General features: G+C 45.5%; 2 protein-coding genes across 2 annotated transcripts; both read left to right on the top strand.

The window, feature by feature from the left end:
* The first annotated feature begins 5,343 nt into the window (after nt 1–5,343).
* On the top strand, nt 5,344–8,471 carry LOC127308607 (uncharacterized). The gene is made up of 5 exons (XM_051339472.2): nt 5,344–5,551; nt 7,016–7,080; nt 7,385–7,429; nt 7,937–8,034; nt 8,131–8,471. The coding sequence occupies exons 2-5, from the start codon at nt 7,027–7,029 to the stop codon at nt 8,201–8,203; spliced, it is 270 nt and encodes an 89-aa protein (XP_051195432.1). The 5' UTR covers nt 5,344–5,551; nt 7,016–7,026; the 3' UTR covers nt 8,204–8,471.
* A 2,991-nt stretch (nt 8,472–11,462) lies between these two features.
* LOC127308608 (eukaryotic translation initiation factor 3 subunit F) lies at nt 11,463–14,822 on the top strand. Its single transcript, XM_051339473.2, has 6 exons — nt 11,463–11,792; nt 11,921–12,000; nt 12,660–12,889; nt 14,156–14,277; nt 14,363–14,476; nt 14,560–14,822. The coding sequence occupies exons 1-6, from the start codon at nt 11,547–11,549 to the stop codon at nt 14,647–14,649; spliced, it is 882 nt and encodes a 293-aa protein (XP_051195433.1). The 5' UTR covers nt 11,463–11,546; the 3' UTR covers nt 14,650–14,822.
* Nucleotides 14,823–17,496: the final 2,674 nt, after the last annotated feature.

The raw sequence follows: 17,496 nt of genomic DNA, 5'->3' as shown, positions 1-17,496 counted from the left end.
GCAACAGCACATCCATAATCTTAGAGGTTTCTGTCACTCCCCCAGATTCACGGAGACATGAACCCACTATCGAGCATAAATACTCCCTCTTGGAGTTACAAGCATCTACTTGGCAAGAGCATCTACTAGTAACGGAGAGCATGCAAGATCATAAACAACACATAGACATAACTTTGATAATCAACATAACAAGTATTCTCTATTCATCGGATCCCAACAAACACAACATATAGAATTACAGATAGATGATCTTGATCATGTTCGGCAGCTCACAAGACCCGACAATTAAGCACAATGGGGAGAAGACAACCATCTAGCTACTGCTATGGACCCATAGTCCAGGGGTAGACTACTCACACATCACTCCGGAGGCGACCATGGCGGCGTAGAGTCCTCCGGGAGATGATTCCCCTCTCCGGCAGGGTGCCGGAGGCGATCTCCTGAATCCCCCGAGATGGGATTGGCGGCGGCGGCGTCTCTGGAAGGTTTTCCGTATCGTGGCTCTCGGTACTGGGGGTTTCGCGACGAAGACTATTTGTAGGCGGAAGGGCAGGTCAAGGGGCCACACGAGGGGCCCACACCACAGGTCGGCGCGGCCAAGACCTGGGTCGCGCCGCCCTATGGTCTGGCCACCTCGTGGCCCCACTTCGTTGACTCTTCGGTCTTCTGGAAGCTTCGTGGCAAAATAGGACCCTGGGCGTTGATTTCGTCCAATTCCGAGAATATTTCCTTACTAGGATTTCTGAAACCAAAAACAGCAGAAACAAAGAATCGGCACTTCGGCATCTTGTTAATAGGTTAGTTCCAGAAAATACACAAATATGACATAAAGTGTGCATTAAACATGTAGATATCATCAATAATGTGGCATGGAACATAAGAAATTATCGATACGTCGGAGACGTATCACATGCATATTGTTAGAGAAGAACATTGGGCCGCTAACTAAAGCCATGATCCATGGTGGAAGTTTCAGTTTTGGACAACAATCCTCAATCTCTTATGAGAATATTATTTTGTTGCTAAATGCTTATGCATTAAAGAGGAGTCCATTATCTGTTGTCTATGTTGTCCCGGTATGGATGTCTAAGTTGAGAATAATCAAAAGCGAGAAATCCAATGCGAGCTTTCTCCTTAGACCTTTGTACAGGCGGCATAGAGGTACCCCTTTGTGATACTTGGTTAAAACATATGTATTGCAGTGATAATCCAGGTAATCCGAGCTAATTAGGACAAGGTGCAGGCACTATTGGTAATCTATGCATGAGGCTTGCAACTTGTAGGATATAATTTACATAACACATATGCTTTATTACTACCGTTGACAAAATTGTTTCTTGTTTTCAAAATAAAAGCTCTAGCACAAATATAGCAATCGATGCTTCCCTCTGCGAAGGGCCTTTCTTCTACTTTTATGTTGAGTCAGTCTACCTACTTCCTCCCATCTCAAGAAGCAAACACTTGTGTTAATTGTGCATTGATTCTTACATACTTGCATATTTGCATTCATCATATTACTTTATGTTGACAACTATCCATGAGATATACATGTTACAAGTTGAAAGCAACCGCTGAAACTTAATCTTCCTTTGTGTTGCTTCAATACCTTTACTTTGAATTTATTGCTTTATGAGTTAACTCTTATGCAAAACTTATTGATGCTTGTCTTGAAAGTACTATTCATGAAAAGTCTTTGCTATATGAGTCAGTTGTTTACTCATTGTCTTTACCATTGCTTTGGATCGCTGCATTCATTACATGTGCTTACAATAGTATTGATCAAGATTATGATAGCATGTCACTTCAGAAATTATCTTTGTTATCGTTTACCTACTCGGGACGAGTAGGAACTAAGCTTGGGGATGCTTGATACGTCTCAAACGTATCTATAATTTCTTATGTTCCATGCTACTTTATTGATGATACCTACATGTTTTATACATACTTTATGTCATATTTATGCATTTTCCGGCACTAACCTATTAACAAGATGCCGAAGAGCCAGTTGCTGTTTTCTGCTGTTTTTGGTTTCAGAAATCCTAGTAAGGAAATATTCTCGGAATTGGACGAAATCAACGCACAGGGGCCTATTTTTCCACGAAGCTTCCAGAACACCGAAAGGGAACCGAAGTGGGGCGACGAGGCGCCGCCACACTAGGGCGGCGCGGCCCAGGGGGGCCCGCGCGGCCATAGCGTGTGGGGCCCCCGTCAGCCCTCCGACTCCGCCCTTCCGCCTACTTAAAGTCTTCGTCGCGAATACCCAGTACCGAGAGCCACGATACGGAAAACCTTCCAGAGACGCCGCCGCCGCCAATCCCATCTCGGGGGATTCAGGAGATCGCCTCCGGCACCCTGCCGGAGAGGGGAATCATCTCCCGGAGGACTCTTCACCGCCATGGTCGCCTCCGGAGTGATGTGTGAGTAGTTCACCCCTGGACTATGGGTCCATAGCAGTAGCTAGATGGTCGTCTTCTCCTAATTGTGCTATCATTGTTGGATCTTGTGAGCTGCCTAACATGATCAAGATCATCTATCTGTAATGCTACATGTTGCGTTTGTTGGGATCCGATGAATAATGAATGCTATGTTATGTTGATTATCAATCTATCATCTATGTGTTGTTTATGATCTTGCATGCTCTCCGTTGCTAGTAGAGGCTCTGGCCAAGTCATTACTTGTAACTCCAAGAGGGAGTATTTATGCTCGATAGTGGGTTCATGCCTCCATTAAATCTGGGACAGTGACATAAAGTTCTAAGGTTGTGGATGTGCTGTTGCCACTAGGGATAAAACATCAATGCTATGTCTAAGGATGTATTTATTGATTATATTACGCACCATACTTAATGCAATTGTCTGTTGTTTGCAACTTAATACTGGAGGGGGTTCGGATGATAACCTGAAGGTGGACTTTTTAGGCATAGATGCATGCTGGATAGCGGTCTATGTACTTTGGCGTAATGCCCAATTGAATCTCACACTACTCATCATAACATGTATGTGCATGGTCATGCCCTCTTTATTTGTCAATTGCCCAACTGTAATTTGTTCACCCAACATGCTCATTCTTATGGGAGAGACACCACTAGTGAACTGTGGACCCCAGTCCATTCTTTACATCGAATACAATCTACTGCAATACTCGTTCTACTGTTTTCTGCAAACATCATCATCCACACTATACATCTAATCCTTTGTTACAGCAAGCCGGTGAGATTGACAACCTCACTGTCACGTTGGGGCAAAGTAATTTGGTTGTGTTGTGCAGGTTCCACGTTGGCGCCGGAATCCCTGGTGTTGCGCCGCACTACACTCCGCCGCCATCAACCTTCAACGTGCTTCTTGGCTCCTACTGGTTCGATAAACCTTGGTTTCTTACTGAGGGAAAACTTGTCGCTGTACGCATCACACCTTTCTCTTGGGGTTCCCAACGGACGCGTGCTGTACGCGTATCAAATACCATTCAATGGCGTGTCGAATGTGTACACGGAAAGGAGCAAATTGACCTCTTCGTGTAGGTCTTTGGCCCGAGCTCGTTTCATTGGGCCATGAGGAGGGCTTGTCGGTCTTGAGGCGGAGGTGTCCAAAAGCCACCCTGTATCAGAATGAAATTTCGCTGAATTTCCGAATACAAGGAATCAATCCATCTCATCTCTCTCGATCGACGACTGCGCACACCCAACTAAGTCGTCGGTCGCCGGCAGTGGTGGCAGCCAAGCCCTCAGCCGGAGAAGCTTCTCGCGCGCTGCCTCGTTGAAGAGCTCCTTCTCGTCCTCCTCCCAAAAAATCTTATGCTCTGACGTGCCTATTTAGTGTCATCCGAGCTCTCTCCATGTCGGGTACATGCCTCGCAATCTCGCACCTCACATACATCATACATGAGAGGGAGAGGTTTTGTCACTCCATGGTGCTGTCGTATAAGACAGAATGAGGGAGAGAAGATGGGCGATTCTAGTTCAGGTTAGGAAGGACCGAAGGACGGCGTTCCTGGACAGGGGGAGAGGATGAGGATTTGGAATCAGGTTGTTAAGGATGTTTCACGCAATTTAGAGGCACGTTGAGGCTCTTTTTGCAATTCTTCCATCGTCCCGGGTCAAATATTGCATCTTGTCCTTCCCTTTCACATCCAATGGCTCAAGTATGGCCGGTGCAGCTGGTTCACCAGTTAGTTTGTTTCATAGGATACGTTCTCTAAATAGAGGTACTTAAAGATTTACCTTCTACCGAAAAACAAAAATCTTCCTTTTTCGGGAGTGAACCAAAAATGTGCGCAATGATAGAAGTGGGTTTTTCCTTTTTAAATGGTAATAAGGCCTAGAAGGACCTGAGTCTGTATTAAATATAATTATAGGGAGAGAAAGGAAAAAAATATAACTTTATCCTCTTGTTTTACAACCAACGCGCCATCGAGAATCGCAGAACATGGTCAAGTACAAATGTAACACCCATGATCATTGACCCGCTGACGTGGCCGCCGTAGCCTCCACCATGAACAAGGCCACTTGGGGAAGCAACATCAATGATTGCCACACCAAGGTGAAGGAAGATCCTCCAGTGAAGGAGGAAGAAGGAGCTCGTGCACCGAAAGCCGAGCGTAGCAGGGTCACCCCTCTGGTTGGAGATATAGCCACATCGAGAATGTGTCATTGCTTGGAAATTGTTGCGAGGATCACAGACTCCATAGGTCCCCACCACCACCAACCATCACCTCCAAACCACAACGCCAACACAACCAGCCACATCCTCTTTGTTGCCACCATGGCCATCCCAGAGGAGTTGCAGAGGAGCAAGCCACCGCTCTAAAGGTGGTTGCGCTTAATGACAAGGGGGCTCACCACCGAAGGAAACTCCGACACCTTCCTCCATTGAAGCATGTCGGGAAGCTTTGGTAGTGACTTCCCAGCGCCGCGCAGATGCGCTGCAGAAGAAGACCCCCACCCCCCCCCCCCCCCCCCCCCGATCCGTTGATGTCACCGCCGCACCCCCTTCCCCTCACCTCCATGACCTGCCAGAAGGAAGAGGCACATCATAACAACAACCCAGATCGAGAGGCGGCAAAGTTTAACCCTATTGATGGTGATTGCTGTGATGGAAATACTTTATCTTTCCGGCTACACAAAAAAAATGTGATAAATTTTGGGGTTAAAAAATGCGTGTTCACCGTACTAAGATCCACATTTTTATTATTTTTATGTAGCCAAGAATATAAAGTATTCCTATTTAACATTTTCCATTTGCATGTTTGTATGACAGACCATTGATTACGTCCAGAAGTTTTTCAGAATCGTTTGAAACTTTGAAATGGAGTTTTTAAAAATTATCAAAATACCGAGCTATAGCTCCATTTCTAAACCACCACACTCACGTCAAGAGGTCGCCCATCTTCTCCCCTGTGCGGCTGTGCCCGACGAAGCCGCCGCCGGAAAGGGGCTCGCCACCGACTCGTCCTCGACCTCGCATCCCCGCCTCTCTATAGCCGCCGCCGGCCTCCGTACCCTCCCCTCCAGCGACCCCGACTTGTGCCGCCATCAACACCCCCCTCCGTCGGCAACGTGAGGCCAACTCCTCCCTCCCTTTCTCTCTCTATTGGATCTGTTTATGCATATATGTTGGTGTATGCTTCGAGATCATGTGCATACATCGGATCTGTTAAGTTCCACATTTTCTGTATCGGGTGTGGCAAACCGTATGGAGCGGTAATATGCATATATTGGATCTGTTAATGTCTGCAAGGATATTGCCATATTGGATCTGTATGGTGTATAATCGCTATAGTAAACCATCTTAATGTTCGTATGAGATTCCTAAAACCATCAGAATACTAGAGCTAATTAGTCAATTATGTGCAGTGTAGTTGCTTCCAATTTTATCCTAGTGTTCTTTAGACCTGTAACTTCAATGGTCCAAATTATAATGCAAGCCTAGTGGAACATCTATTTCAGTCGCCATTTGCTTTGTGTGTGTGTGTGTGTGTGTGTGTGTGTTATGTGAGATCCTGTGGGGGCATGGGCACTGCAATCTGTCTGCAACTTAGCCACGGGGCCACTAAGCCAAATACTCCAAGCTCATTAGGATTTAGGATGGCTAGTCTGCCTCATATCGTGGATATATATAATGAACTGTTAAGTATCATACCACAACTTTCTCGTGGGGTCGTGCCTGGGACCCCCACCTCTCCCATGTTGTCAAAATAATGGCAGAATTTTTTCACGGTTGGGGAGATATGGGGAGATATGGTGGAATCAGGATCTCTTGTGCTCTTGGAAATCCCCCTAGAGGGTTGGAAATCCTACCTAGCAACCAAACATGCCCTAAATGCCCCACCGTCCCATTTCCCTCAGCCTGGGGTTCTGCTGGAAGAAGCAGGGGCTGCAGTAGCTGCCGAATCTTCTACTGGTACATGGACAACTGTTTCTTCATGAAATGTTTGGGGGTCAGTAGTTAATAGTTATTGTCAGTTTTCAGTGTTCACAAATCGATGGAAATTATTTGAGGAAGAAAGGTATCTTCATTAACAAGTGTCCAGAAGACCTTGTAGTTTTGCTCTTTGTTTCTTAAGTGCAGCCTAGGTAACTGCATAAACGTTTAAATTTGTTGGTCTAGGAGGTTTGTGTTACTCAATAGAGGGGCAACTGAGGCCCGATTACAGTTTGGATGGTCCTTGCATTTGGAATGCTGATACACTCATGCAGTCTTTTACTGTACTTGCTATTGTCCTTAGGGTGATTGTAAGGTTTTATCATATTTGGACAAGTTTTTTCCTTGTATTTTTAGATGAATAGGGACCTCTCCCCGGTTCCCTGGTTCCCTAGTTCATTGTTTTTTTCCCCTTGTTTCAAATAACGTTCTTGATAATTAGGTGTATAATGTGCATGTGTAGGTTCCTGACTTCCTGTCTATACTCTTTTGTGTGCTAGTATGTTATACTTGTGTCCATAGGTTAGGTGTACAATAAGGCATTGGGATTTACATGTTTAAGTAAAGCAATTGATCTTACTGTTCATTGACGATCTCAGAGTAAAGGAAGATGCCTTCACTTCAAAAAGCTTTACCTCCAGAACTTGCTGATAATGCGCTCAGAGTAAGGTTCCTTTCACACCTTTCTAATAGACATGAACTGACCCTCAGTATGACTTGTACTGTTGTTCATGGTAATGAGTAGTTAGTTCTGAAATTTGACCTCTGAAGTCGTAGTAGCTCTATAGGTGACTTCACCCTTTTAGCTTCAGCTTTTGCAAATCATATCTAGTACTCCTAGTGCAGCTCAACTCTTCATTATTATGTTTACAATGAAAAATTATCAAGAAAAGCGGAAAAATTGAGATCATGGCATCTAAGGAAAAAATGTTACATTGCTACTTATCATCTCTTTTGTCGTGCTGTAGTTATACCGCGAGTGCTTAAGGAGGGCTAAGTTCATTGGTAGTCAGGTATGCATGTTTTCTTTTGGAATATCTTGTTATCTTGTATATATATTGTTTCTTAACACGAACCCAGCTTGCTCTGTTCTACTCAGTGGAGGGTACAAACTGGGTATCTTATCTTGAGAATTATCTGGGAGAAATAACAGTCTAATTGCACCGTAGTCAGTTCCTTTGTCATTTAAGTATCTGCAAATAATTTATTGAATTAGTTCTCATTGTTTTCTTTTGATAAAATCTGCTCCAAGGAATCACTGTTTCTCTAGCAGCATTAAGTGTAAGGGGGCTTATTTGTTTTCAGGTAGTTTCTAGTGATCTTACTAAAATACAATGCATCCGGAACATCCAAATTGTGTATTTTTGGGTACATGATGAAGGAGAATCAGTTCCACAGCATGGAATGAGAAGTCATCACAACTACGACTAATTAGTCCTTTTCGCCCTTGATTTTATGTCATATTTGTATAACCGTGTGAACATGCATGTTTGATGGAGCTGTTGTCTTTGTTGACCCAGCAACACAACACCGGGCTTCTTGTTTCTATGGTGAGGCAGCAGTTCAAGAAAAACATGCACGAAACTGATCCAGAGAAGATGCAGAAAATGAAGGATGAGTAAGTTACCGCTCCGCGGGCAACTTCAAGTTTTGGCTATCTCGCCTTTTTATTCTCGTCGCAACAGATGTTCTGAAATTCTTTCTCGGTGTGCAGTGCGGCAAGGGGACTTATCAACCACATTATATACGAGTCCGAGAAGATGACAGGGCGCAAGTTCTCGGGTTAAGAAAGCTGGAAGTAGACTCCCAGAATATGATGTACGAATAATGTAGGACCAGCTAATGATCCGCTTTGTTGCTGTCTTGCTGACTCATTAAACTGTTATTTCCAGTTTACTGTGGTTCTGGGATATAGAGATATAGTTGACACACACCTGCTGAGTACTATCTGGTTTTGTTGCTGGCTCGTTAAAACAGTGATTGGATCATCTGTATTTCACTGTGGTTCTGGATGTAGTTGACCCAGAGATGTTATGCCTTGCATGGTTTGGTTCATCTTTTCCTAGCTTGGATATGGAGATCTTCACCAACATTTTAATGCTTTGAACTGTACGTGTTATTACTTGAGAAACCTTTTCTTCTCATGATGTATTGGGGCAGTTGTAGAACCGCAGATGTTCGTGCCAACGTGTCTTGTTCCCGTGATGATGATGGAAGTCGGTAGTCCGCACTACTTGAAGTTAGGCAGTCCTTTTTGCTGATCTTGCTGTTTGCTATCAGTAGGTGCTATGTGCAGGAGCTGATATAGTTTGAAGAGTTTCAAAATGGGATTGTTCTTTGTAGCAGTTCGTGTAGGGACTTCACCGTTTTCAGTGTTGAATCTTCTTTAGATGAGGGGAGTTTGGTCTCTATGCAGTGATCATCCAAGTCTACTCCAACCGGGTAACAATATGTTTCACTGCTTTTCTTCTAGGACGTGATTCGAACAGATTTTTGGAGGCGTTTTCATAGGCTCGAAACGAGACACGAGATGACTGCTGACGGAGGAGGCATGTCAGAGTAGTTGTCATGAGGTGGGGCCATCGGCGATGTTGGAGTGAAGACGACATCAACGATTAGAGTAAAGAGAGCACGTTTAGGCCGGAGGTGAAGATGGAATCGCAAAAAACAAAAAACGCCGGAGGTGATGATGATACAGATGCAACATTGTCGACAGTGGCAGCCATTTGACCGAAAGAAGAACAATAAGATGATGAACGGAATTCTCAAAAAAAAAAAAAAGATGATAAAGGGACCACCAGATATAAATCCAACGGCTAGACTAAATCGACAATTACCATTTTTAAGTTTACGGTCCCCTATACAACTACAACAAGAGCGTGTTTGGTATATCCTGGGCTTCATTTGGGGCTCAATGGTACAGTAATGCGAGATATTTGCGTGTTCGGGGTTAGAATTGACATGTTGTTTACTTGCTCGGCTGCATGGTTTAGGCCAAAAAGCCTCTTTTGTTTGTTTTCCAGCCGCCAACCCCAAATATCGATGGAGATGGAACGACACATGTTTGATTCCATCCAGGCAAACATAAGGTCACTTCCTTTTTACACGGGTAACCTTATCATACTATCACCTCCCATCATGGAGAAATCACACTTCATCAGTTCATTAATTGCACACTTACGAACCTTAGCATTTCATAAATTCATCCCTAGCTACTACGAATGGTAGTTTATAAAGACATTCCCTAGCTACTACGAATGACAGTTTGCCATTAGAAGGGAGTTCAACAAAGGGGGATCACAGGGTAGTTCAATATACGGAGATCAAAGAGGGATTCAAGAAAGAGGGGATCAGAGGGGCCTTATTCTTCTTCACTTCACTTCTTCACTTGTTCTTCTCTTTCTCACATGGTGGTGTGGTCTCTGGCCTCCAACATTGTGTTTGCCCACTCGAACCTTTTCTCCTTCCAGGCTTTGTCGCCTGCTTCTATGCCATGGCCGGTCTCAACTTCATTAAAAGTGACAACATCTTCAAAGAAGTCATCCTCGTTCCCCAACCTAAGATCCAGTTGTGAAGAATCCAGCAAGCAAGTACCAACTTTACTTGAGTGTCAAAAGTGGGGAAGGGTTTCTGGTCAAGGACCTTGAACCTATTCTTCAATGCAGCAAAGGCCCTCCCAATGGTGAATATAAGGCTTGAGTGTTTCAGATTGAACAACTCTTTCGCATTCTGTGGCCAGTTCCTTGGACTAAACTCATTGAGGTGGTACCTTGTTTTCCTGAAGGGAGGTAGAATACTAGGTTGTCATGCATATCTAGAATCTTCAATGTAGAACTTACCATCAAGGATTTGCAACCCATCATGCCTCAATAAGTTGTCTGGCATGATGTTTGCATCATGAGTTTAACCCTCCCAACCAGCAAGCATCTTTGTGAACCTCAGATCGAAATTCACAGCTGCTAGCACGTTCTGGTTGGTGTAGTGCTTCCTCCCACGGAATGCTGCAGACATTGCTGCGGATACCTTTGCAGTCACATGAGTACCATCAATAGCCCCAATACAATCATGTCAAAGAATGAGTACACATTCATGTTTCTGATAATACCACACATCTGATAAATAGAACGAACATGGTTTTGTACTCACCTTGAAATACATGAACCATTTGTTGATGTTCTCGATCTTGGGCGATGTATTGTTTGATGGTGGCTTGATCATTTCACCTCTAAGCTTCCCAACTGCATACAACACATATTGGAAGTACCGGGAGATAGTCTTCGTGGATCACCTGAATGTGTTATGGATCACTCTGAACCTTTGGTTATGACCAACAACATGAAAACGACTTGTTCTTCGACAGGGGTGTGGATGCTATCAACTAGCAGTCCTCGCCCCTAAACGTTTTCATAAGTGCATAGAAATGGGCTCTTATCATCCGAAGCATCTGGCTAGCCTCTACATCGTTGTAGTTGTAGATGTAGTTTATGTTGGCAATCATATCCTGATCTTGTTATAACATAGGACCACAGGTAAAATATTTACAGCGCGAACTAATTTGCAGCGTCTGCTGGAGCGCGCAAAAGCGCGTTCGGCGCTGTATATTGACGGTTTTTTAGCGCAGGACTAGTTTACAGCCTCTAAAGACCAGCTGACATCCAAACGGCCCAAAAGTTGGGTCCCATGCGAGCCAAGGTACCAGGTACCAAAGGCAGACCTGGCCATGGGAAGCCCGGCCCGAGCGGCCCGGCCCGAAAAACTCGGGCCTGGGCCGAGAAATGTTGGCCCGACACCCGGACCGGGTCGGGCCTGGGTAGCCCGAAAACTGAGTTTAACACTAAGGCCCGCGGCCCGGCAGGCTTGGTGGGTTTTTGGTTGGGCCGGGCCGGGCTTGGGCCGATTTTTTTTTGCGTCGGGCTTACCTCGGGCCAGCCCGAGACCCGGCCCGGCGCGACAGATGCCCAGGTATCGTCCAAAGGCGCCCAAGCACCCGCTCTCCACCCGTCTACCCCCCGAATCTCAAAGACAACAAAACCCTAACCAGCCAAACGAGCGCCAAGCCTTTCTCCCACACCCTTTCTCCTCCTCCTCCTCCTCCTCCTGCCACCACCGCGCGCCGCCCTCAGCAGCACCATGGCGGGCCCGGAGACCACCGCCCGCGGCGCGGGCCCCGCGCTCCTCTTCCCGTCGTCCTCGTCCTCCTCCTCGACGTCCGCGCGGGTCGAGGCCGTCGTCCTTTTCACCATCTGCGACAGCTTCGTGCGCCGCCCCGACCAGGCGGAGCGCGTCATCGGCACCCTCCTCGGCTCCGTCCTCCCCGACGGCACCGTCCACGTCCGCAACTCATACGTCGTCCCCCACAGCGAGTCCGCCGACCAGGTCATCCCCTTACCCACAGTTTGAGCTAGGGCCACTAGATACCATGTTGCGGACTTCTTATCAGAGATCTAGGCTTTGCTAGTTGTGCTTGCGGTTCTCACATGGGTTGGTAATGCGTGTGCCAATAGGTTGCCCTCGACATCGAGTACCACCACAACATGTACGCGTCGCACCAGAAGGTGAACCCCAAGGAAGTCATTGTGGGATGGTATGCTTCTTCATAATGTTGTTCTTGTTAAGTCTGTTTTATATTTGTTAGCGTGTAACATTATAGTTGCTGTAAATGTTGCACGGCCTTACGTGGTTCTCTACCTGTGCCTGTTTAGACTGTTAGGTTATGAGTCAATGAACTTGTCGAGACATGTCAAATGTATAGGACGTCATATCATTCCTAGTTTATTTGTAACCACATATTGCTACTATCATTGTTTATATTCAATTTTTTGGTGGAATAGTCTACTGCTGTGGACAAACCGAGTGACCACTGATGGAAGTACCTATTTCGTATGCTATTTATCCTGTTGCTGACTTCAACACTGATTTCTATGATAGCTCAACTTTACAGATGTTGCAAATTCAGTTTAATTTGAAAGATATTAAACAGAAGTAGATGAACCCATTAAATCATATCGAATTCACAGCACGTGTTTATGTTATGTTCAATGGTTTTGTTATTACATCATGATTCATCTAGTGCTGTAGACAGAATTCCTCTATCCAACAATTAATGGTAGCAGCAAAAGCACATCTAGGAGGGTTACTAGGCTTTAATTTCTTGAGAGCAAAGCAAACATATATTCATAGCTGCTATGGAATCAACAAGTACTCCACCTTGCTCTCATTGTGATGGCGTGTGTCTGCTTGCAGGTTCTCCACTGGCTTTGGTGTTTCAGGGGGTAGTACGCTTATCCACGAATTTTATTCAAGAGAAGTGACAAGCCCTATTCATCTTACTGTTGATACTGGCTTCACTATGGGGGAGGCTTCCATCAAAGCCTATGTCTCATCCAACCTGTCTCTAGGAGATAGGCACCTTGCCGCACAATTTCAGGAAATTCCTCTGGACCTAAAGATGCTTGATGCAGAAAAAGTTGGATGTAAGTTTCACATTTAGGATAGTTCGGCGTACTTATTTAAATTGACTCTCTTGATATACTAGCTTACATTTGGCTTTTCAGAACTGAAACTCTTTGTAACATATAATAAATTGCTTAAAATGACCAATTGATTACATTGAACTAAATGAGGTATTCTATTACTAAGAGTCTCTCTATGAGCAACAAAAACCTGATGAGAAGTTCAGTGACTATGCTGCCAGCAGTAAATACTTAATCCATTGAACTCACCCATGTTTCTTTATCTATATCTGAATAGTGGTTAGAAGCAGTATTAGTGCAAGGTTTTTATACTCTTGTTAGAATATTATTCACTTTTGCATTTGAATTTTATATTAAATTACATGGTTCAAAAAAGCGTTCCTGAGCGTACGCTTAAGCGTAGATTAGAGCTAAGCGGAGCCCTTCCGCTCAGCTTTCGGCCTGAGCGAGAGAAAAAGCGAGGAGGAGCTGTGGAGGCGGGCTCTCACGCATTGTCGAGGCAGAAGCAAGAGGGTTAGGGTTAGGAATTCCGTACGCATCCCAATTCTACTCCCGCGTCGAGGCAGAAGCAAGAGGCGACAACACTGGAGCTCCTCCGCGCCACTGGTCAAGCTCCTCTTTCGTGCCGCCCTCTAGATCTTCCTCAAGGCCGCCTAGACAGGGTCCCCTTCCTCCAGCAGCTCGTTCCCCTCGCCCCCTTCTAGTCCAGATCAAGGGGATCAAAGTGAGAGAGGCAGGCGTGCGTGAGTGGTGGCTATGACCTGGGATCTGGGAGGCTGGGAAGCACGAGGGGATCGATTTATTTGCAGTGCGTGAGGTTATTGGGCCTTTTGGAGGGGGTCATGTGTTTGGCTACGACCTGAGAAGCAAGAGGCATCATGTTGGGCCTTTTGTTGGACCAGAAATAACACAGAACTAAGTGAGATTATTCAATATTTTCTATTTTAGATTTACATATGTCTGTTTTGCCATGCACTCTTAAGCGGCGCTTAAGCTCGCTTAAGCAGTAGTTCCTCTAGGCAGAGCCTCACCGCTCGCTTAGCGCTTTTTTGAACCTTGTTAAATTATCATATGGAATGCATTTGAACTTCTCATCAGGTTTTTATATTAATGTTCAGATGTCTTAAGAAATAGTATCTTTTCAACAAGGAAAGTTATTTTTTGACTGTTAATATTGCTTTTATGACATTCAGATGTCTTAAGAAATAGTATCTGTTATACAAGTAAAACCTTTTTAAACTGATGTTATTATTGCTTTTGACATAGTTGAAATGCTGAAGTCTACGGTCGTGGATAAGCTCCCCAACGATTTGGAGGGAATGGAGTCCTCAATGCAAAAGCTATATGCTCTTATTGATGAGATCTACAAATATTCTGATGATGTTGTGGTAAGATAACTGTCCTGCAAATTGTGTCCATTTCATCTGAATATTGACAGATACTTAAGTATGTTTTTCTATGAATCATTTGTAGGAAGGCCGTGTGGCAGCGGACAACAAGATAGGCAGGTTCATTGCTGACGCTGTTTCCTCCATGCCAAAGCTGTCTCCATCATCGTTTGACAGGCTTTTCAATGACAGGATTCAGGTACCTTTTCCTTTGATACCTCTGGAAAATGGTTATTATGTTCTGTCTGCGAATGGATGGTCATATTACCTTTTACGTTGCAGGACAACCTTGCGCTGGTCTACCTGTCAAGCATCACACGGACTCAGATCGCGGTGGCTGAGAAGCTGAACACAGCTGCCCAAGTCCTGTGATTTCCATGCGTTGTCTGAGTGGCCGACTTCATGCTGTCTGTGCTTGATTTTCGTTTGCTTGAACGAGAAATCAGAATATGCATTTTTGTACCTGTTATCTAAGTTTTGAAGAAAAGAATTCACCATGTTTCAGATCCTAATGTTTGCACTAATGGCCTGAGACCTTTCCGTCAGATTAGTATAGTCGTACTTTGTTTCTAGCTGAATATTTATAACGCCTGATAGTTTTATTTCTGAGAAAAAAAAGAATGTTCGTGTTGTTTTTCTTTTGTGCTAGATGAATGAATGACTATGGCAAATAGACATAGGCACGGCTCCCCTACCGGAGATTGTGCAGATTCATGCAGAAATTTGGTGCTGATGGGTGGTTGATGTTTGTGACTGCCTGACTGGATTGCAGAGCTAACTTCTGAAAGTTAGTTTCAAGATTGAATAAAGTTGATGGTCAACCAGAAAATCTCATGCGTAATTTAGAACTAGCCACTGTGCCACTAGCTAGGTTGGCCACTCGCACAGCCGCACTATCCACGTGGCAGTTTTCTACTCTAGCTACAGGCATGATTTTCCAGCCCCTGGATTGGCTGCCATCCACTAGGAAGCTTCATTGGTCTCTTGGTGGTGTACCCTCTCTCCCTCCTCCTGACCACCTCCTCACTAGTTTGTCCTCCACGATGATGCTATCATTGTCGGCCATCGATGAGCGGTGTAGGTCAAGGAAAGAGGGGATGCATTGGTGTCGCCATCCTTGGCCGGTGCCGGCAGGTTGGCTTCGGTGTCAGGGTCCGACGCTAGCCTCCCTTATTATGCCACTGGTTTGTCCTCCACCACGATGATGCTATCATTGTTGGCCACCGATGAACGGTGTAGGTAAGGAAAGAGGGGATGCATTGGTGTCGTCATCCTTGGCCGGTGCCGGTAGGTTGGCTTCGGTGTCAGGGTCCGACGCTAGCCTCCCTTATTATGCCGCTCGCGTGTGCAACATGGAGTGCTACATGTATGCATCTAGCTATCCCAAATCCATGTCGGGCGTGAGGTCGACGTCTGCACGGGTGCGGTGGTGCCCCTCCTCCGTCCATGCGACTTGACTAACTTCTGAGGAGGAAACCCCCATGAGGAACATGATCACTATGATTTATATGGGGGTTTCTTGTTTTGTGATGCGCGAAGCAGTTATTTGTTCCAAAACCAGCACCATAAAGTAAGGAATTTGTCCAATTCATGTGTGTAGTTCTGAGATGACCAAGGAACAGGAGGTACCCATTGATGAATGAAAACATTGGAATTTATATGCTAAATTTGAAAGTAGATCAAGTACTAGATGCATATTGGCATTCACGGACTTCTTTGAGCTTACATGTTGTGAATTAAATGATGTGATTCTTGGTGATTTCATTTGTGATTGATCCTTTGCCGTCTACTATAAGCGCTCTTGTTTGCTCCTGTTATTAGAGCATCTCCAACAGGCGCGCTAAATCTTAGCGCTGTAAAAGGGCTTTACAGCACGCTCTATCCATGTTTTGTGCGTGAGGGCATATTCACCTCCAGCAGAAGCTCTAAACCTTGGAGCTGTAAAAATCTGTACCTGTTTCTGCGCGCGACGGATACAGCGCGCTCTTTCCGGCGCGGTAGATATAGTGCACGACATAACGCTTTTGCCCCAAGCTGTATTTTACAGCGCGGGATAGAGCGCCTGTTGGAGCATAATTTTACGCCCGCGCGCTAAACCAGCCGTTTTTTTGGATACAGCGCGGGATAGAGCGGCTGTTGGAGATGCTCTATGCTCATTTAAGAATTGAGCGGGGTCTTGGCGCGCCCCAGCTGCCAGTTCATTCATTCAAAATAGGAAGGACTCGACTCCCATCTGCCGTCCCCGATTCCCCCACCCAGCCGCCGCACATCTCTCGCGGTCCCGCGAGCGGGCACGATGAGTCGACGTGAGCGCCGCCGAAGTGGAGGCGGGCAACGGCAGTCTTCCCGGGGCTACCAAATAGGTGAGCCAGCCTCAACCTCTATCCCAGTGTACCGCGCAGCCATGTCGGAGAAATTATTCGGGAATCGCGAGGATACCTAGATCGGAGCAGTTGCCTTGCCGTACGCGCGACGAGGAGAAGGGCTAAGCTCCGGCGAGGCAATTTAGGAAACGCATTCCCGCGATCTCCGGCCGGTGGATAGGGCAACCGCTGTCTCTCTTCGCAGCCCCTCAAAAACCCTAAACCCTCAGCCTCCGTGGTGGAACCCAAACCCCGTAGACTAGTTCCGCAGCGAGGCCGGCTTTGGTCGCAGCCTCAGATCATCCGCCTGGCTTCACTCTTATTAATGTGTTTCTTGATTTATCCACAGAATACGTCCACGACAATCCTGGCGTAATCAAGCTGCTATTCGAGACGCCCTCTGGCTTTGCGATGTTCGCTATCGATGAGATGTACCTCAAGAAACATATCGAGGTACACTACTTGATCTGCTCTTTTTTTCTTAGGTGTTGATGATCTCACCTTATCTTTTTCACTGACGGAGAGTGTCCAACATCGGTCATTCGATTAATTTCTCTGTTCTTTATTTCTGCAGCACATATGGACATACTTCATCGGTGACTTTTACTGCAACAATGTTAGTAGCCCCACCATTTTCCTCTTCCTTGCTCATCCTATTCCAATTTGAGTATTGCCTGCAGAATAGACTGCAATGCTTCAACCTTATTTCCTTCATTAGCTTTTAATTCTGACTAGAGTGACAACCAATAAGAAATGCATCACACTACAAGTGTAGCAGGATGTTGGGGATTGTGGTTTACTAAATTAACTCGGAAAATAAATCCACGAATCATCATTTTTGGAGTGTGAACCTTGG

This window comes from Lolium perenne, chromosome 6 (assembly GCF_019359855.2).
Source record: "Lolium perenne isolate Kyuss_39 chromosome 6, Kyuss_2.0, whole genome shotgun sequence".
NCBI lineage: Eukaryota > Viridiplantae > Streptophyta > Magnoliopsida > Poales > Poaceae > Lolium > Lolium perenne.
Note: the sequence above shows the minus strand (reverse complement) of the source record. Positions and strands in the feature narration are given on the sequence as shown.

Excerpts from the sequence above, each read along its gene's own strand:
- LOC127308607 (XM_051339472.2), top strand. The coding sequence starts at position 7,027 with ATGCCTTCACTTCAAAAAGCTTTACCTCCAGAACTTGCTGATAATGCG. Across the intron at positions 7,430-7,936 it reads CTAAGTTCATTGGTAGTCAG|CAACACAACACCGGGCTTCT; the intron begins GTATGCATGTTT and ends TTGTTGACCCAG. Across the intron at positions 8,035-8,130 it reads ATGCAGAAAATGAAGGATGA|TGCGGCAAGGGGACTTATCA; the intron begins GTAAGTTACCGC and ends CTCGGTGTGCAG.
- LOC127308608 (XM_051339473.2), top strand. The coding sequence starts at position 11,547 with ATGGCGGGCCCGGAGACCACCGCCCGCGGCGCGGGCCCCGCGCTCCTC. Across the intron at positions 12,001-12,659 it reads AAGGAAGTCATTGTGGGATG|GTTCTCCACTGGCTTTGGTG; the intron begins GTATGCTTCTTC and ends GTCTGCTTGCAG. Across the intron at positions 12,890-14,155 it reads TGATGCAGAAAAAGTTGGAT|TTGAAATGCTGAAGTCTACG; the intron begins GTAAGTTTCACA and ends CTTTTGACATAG.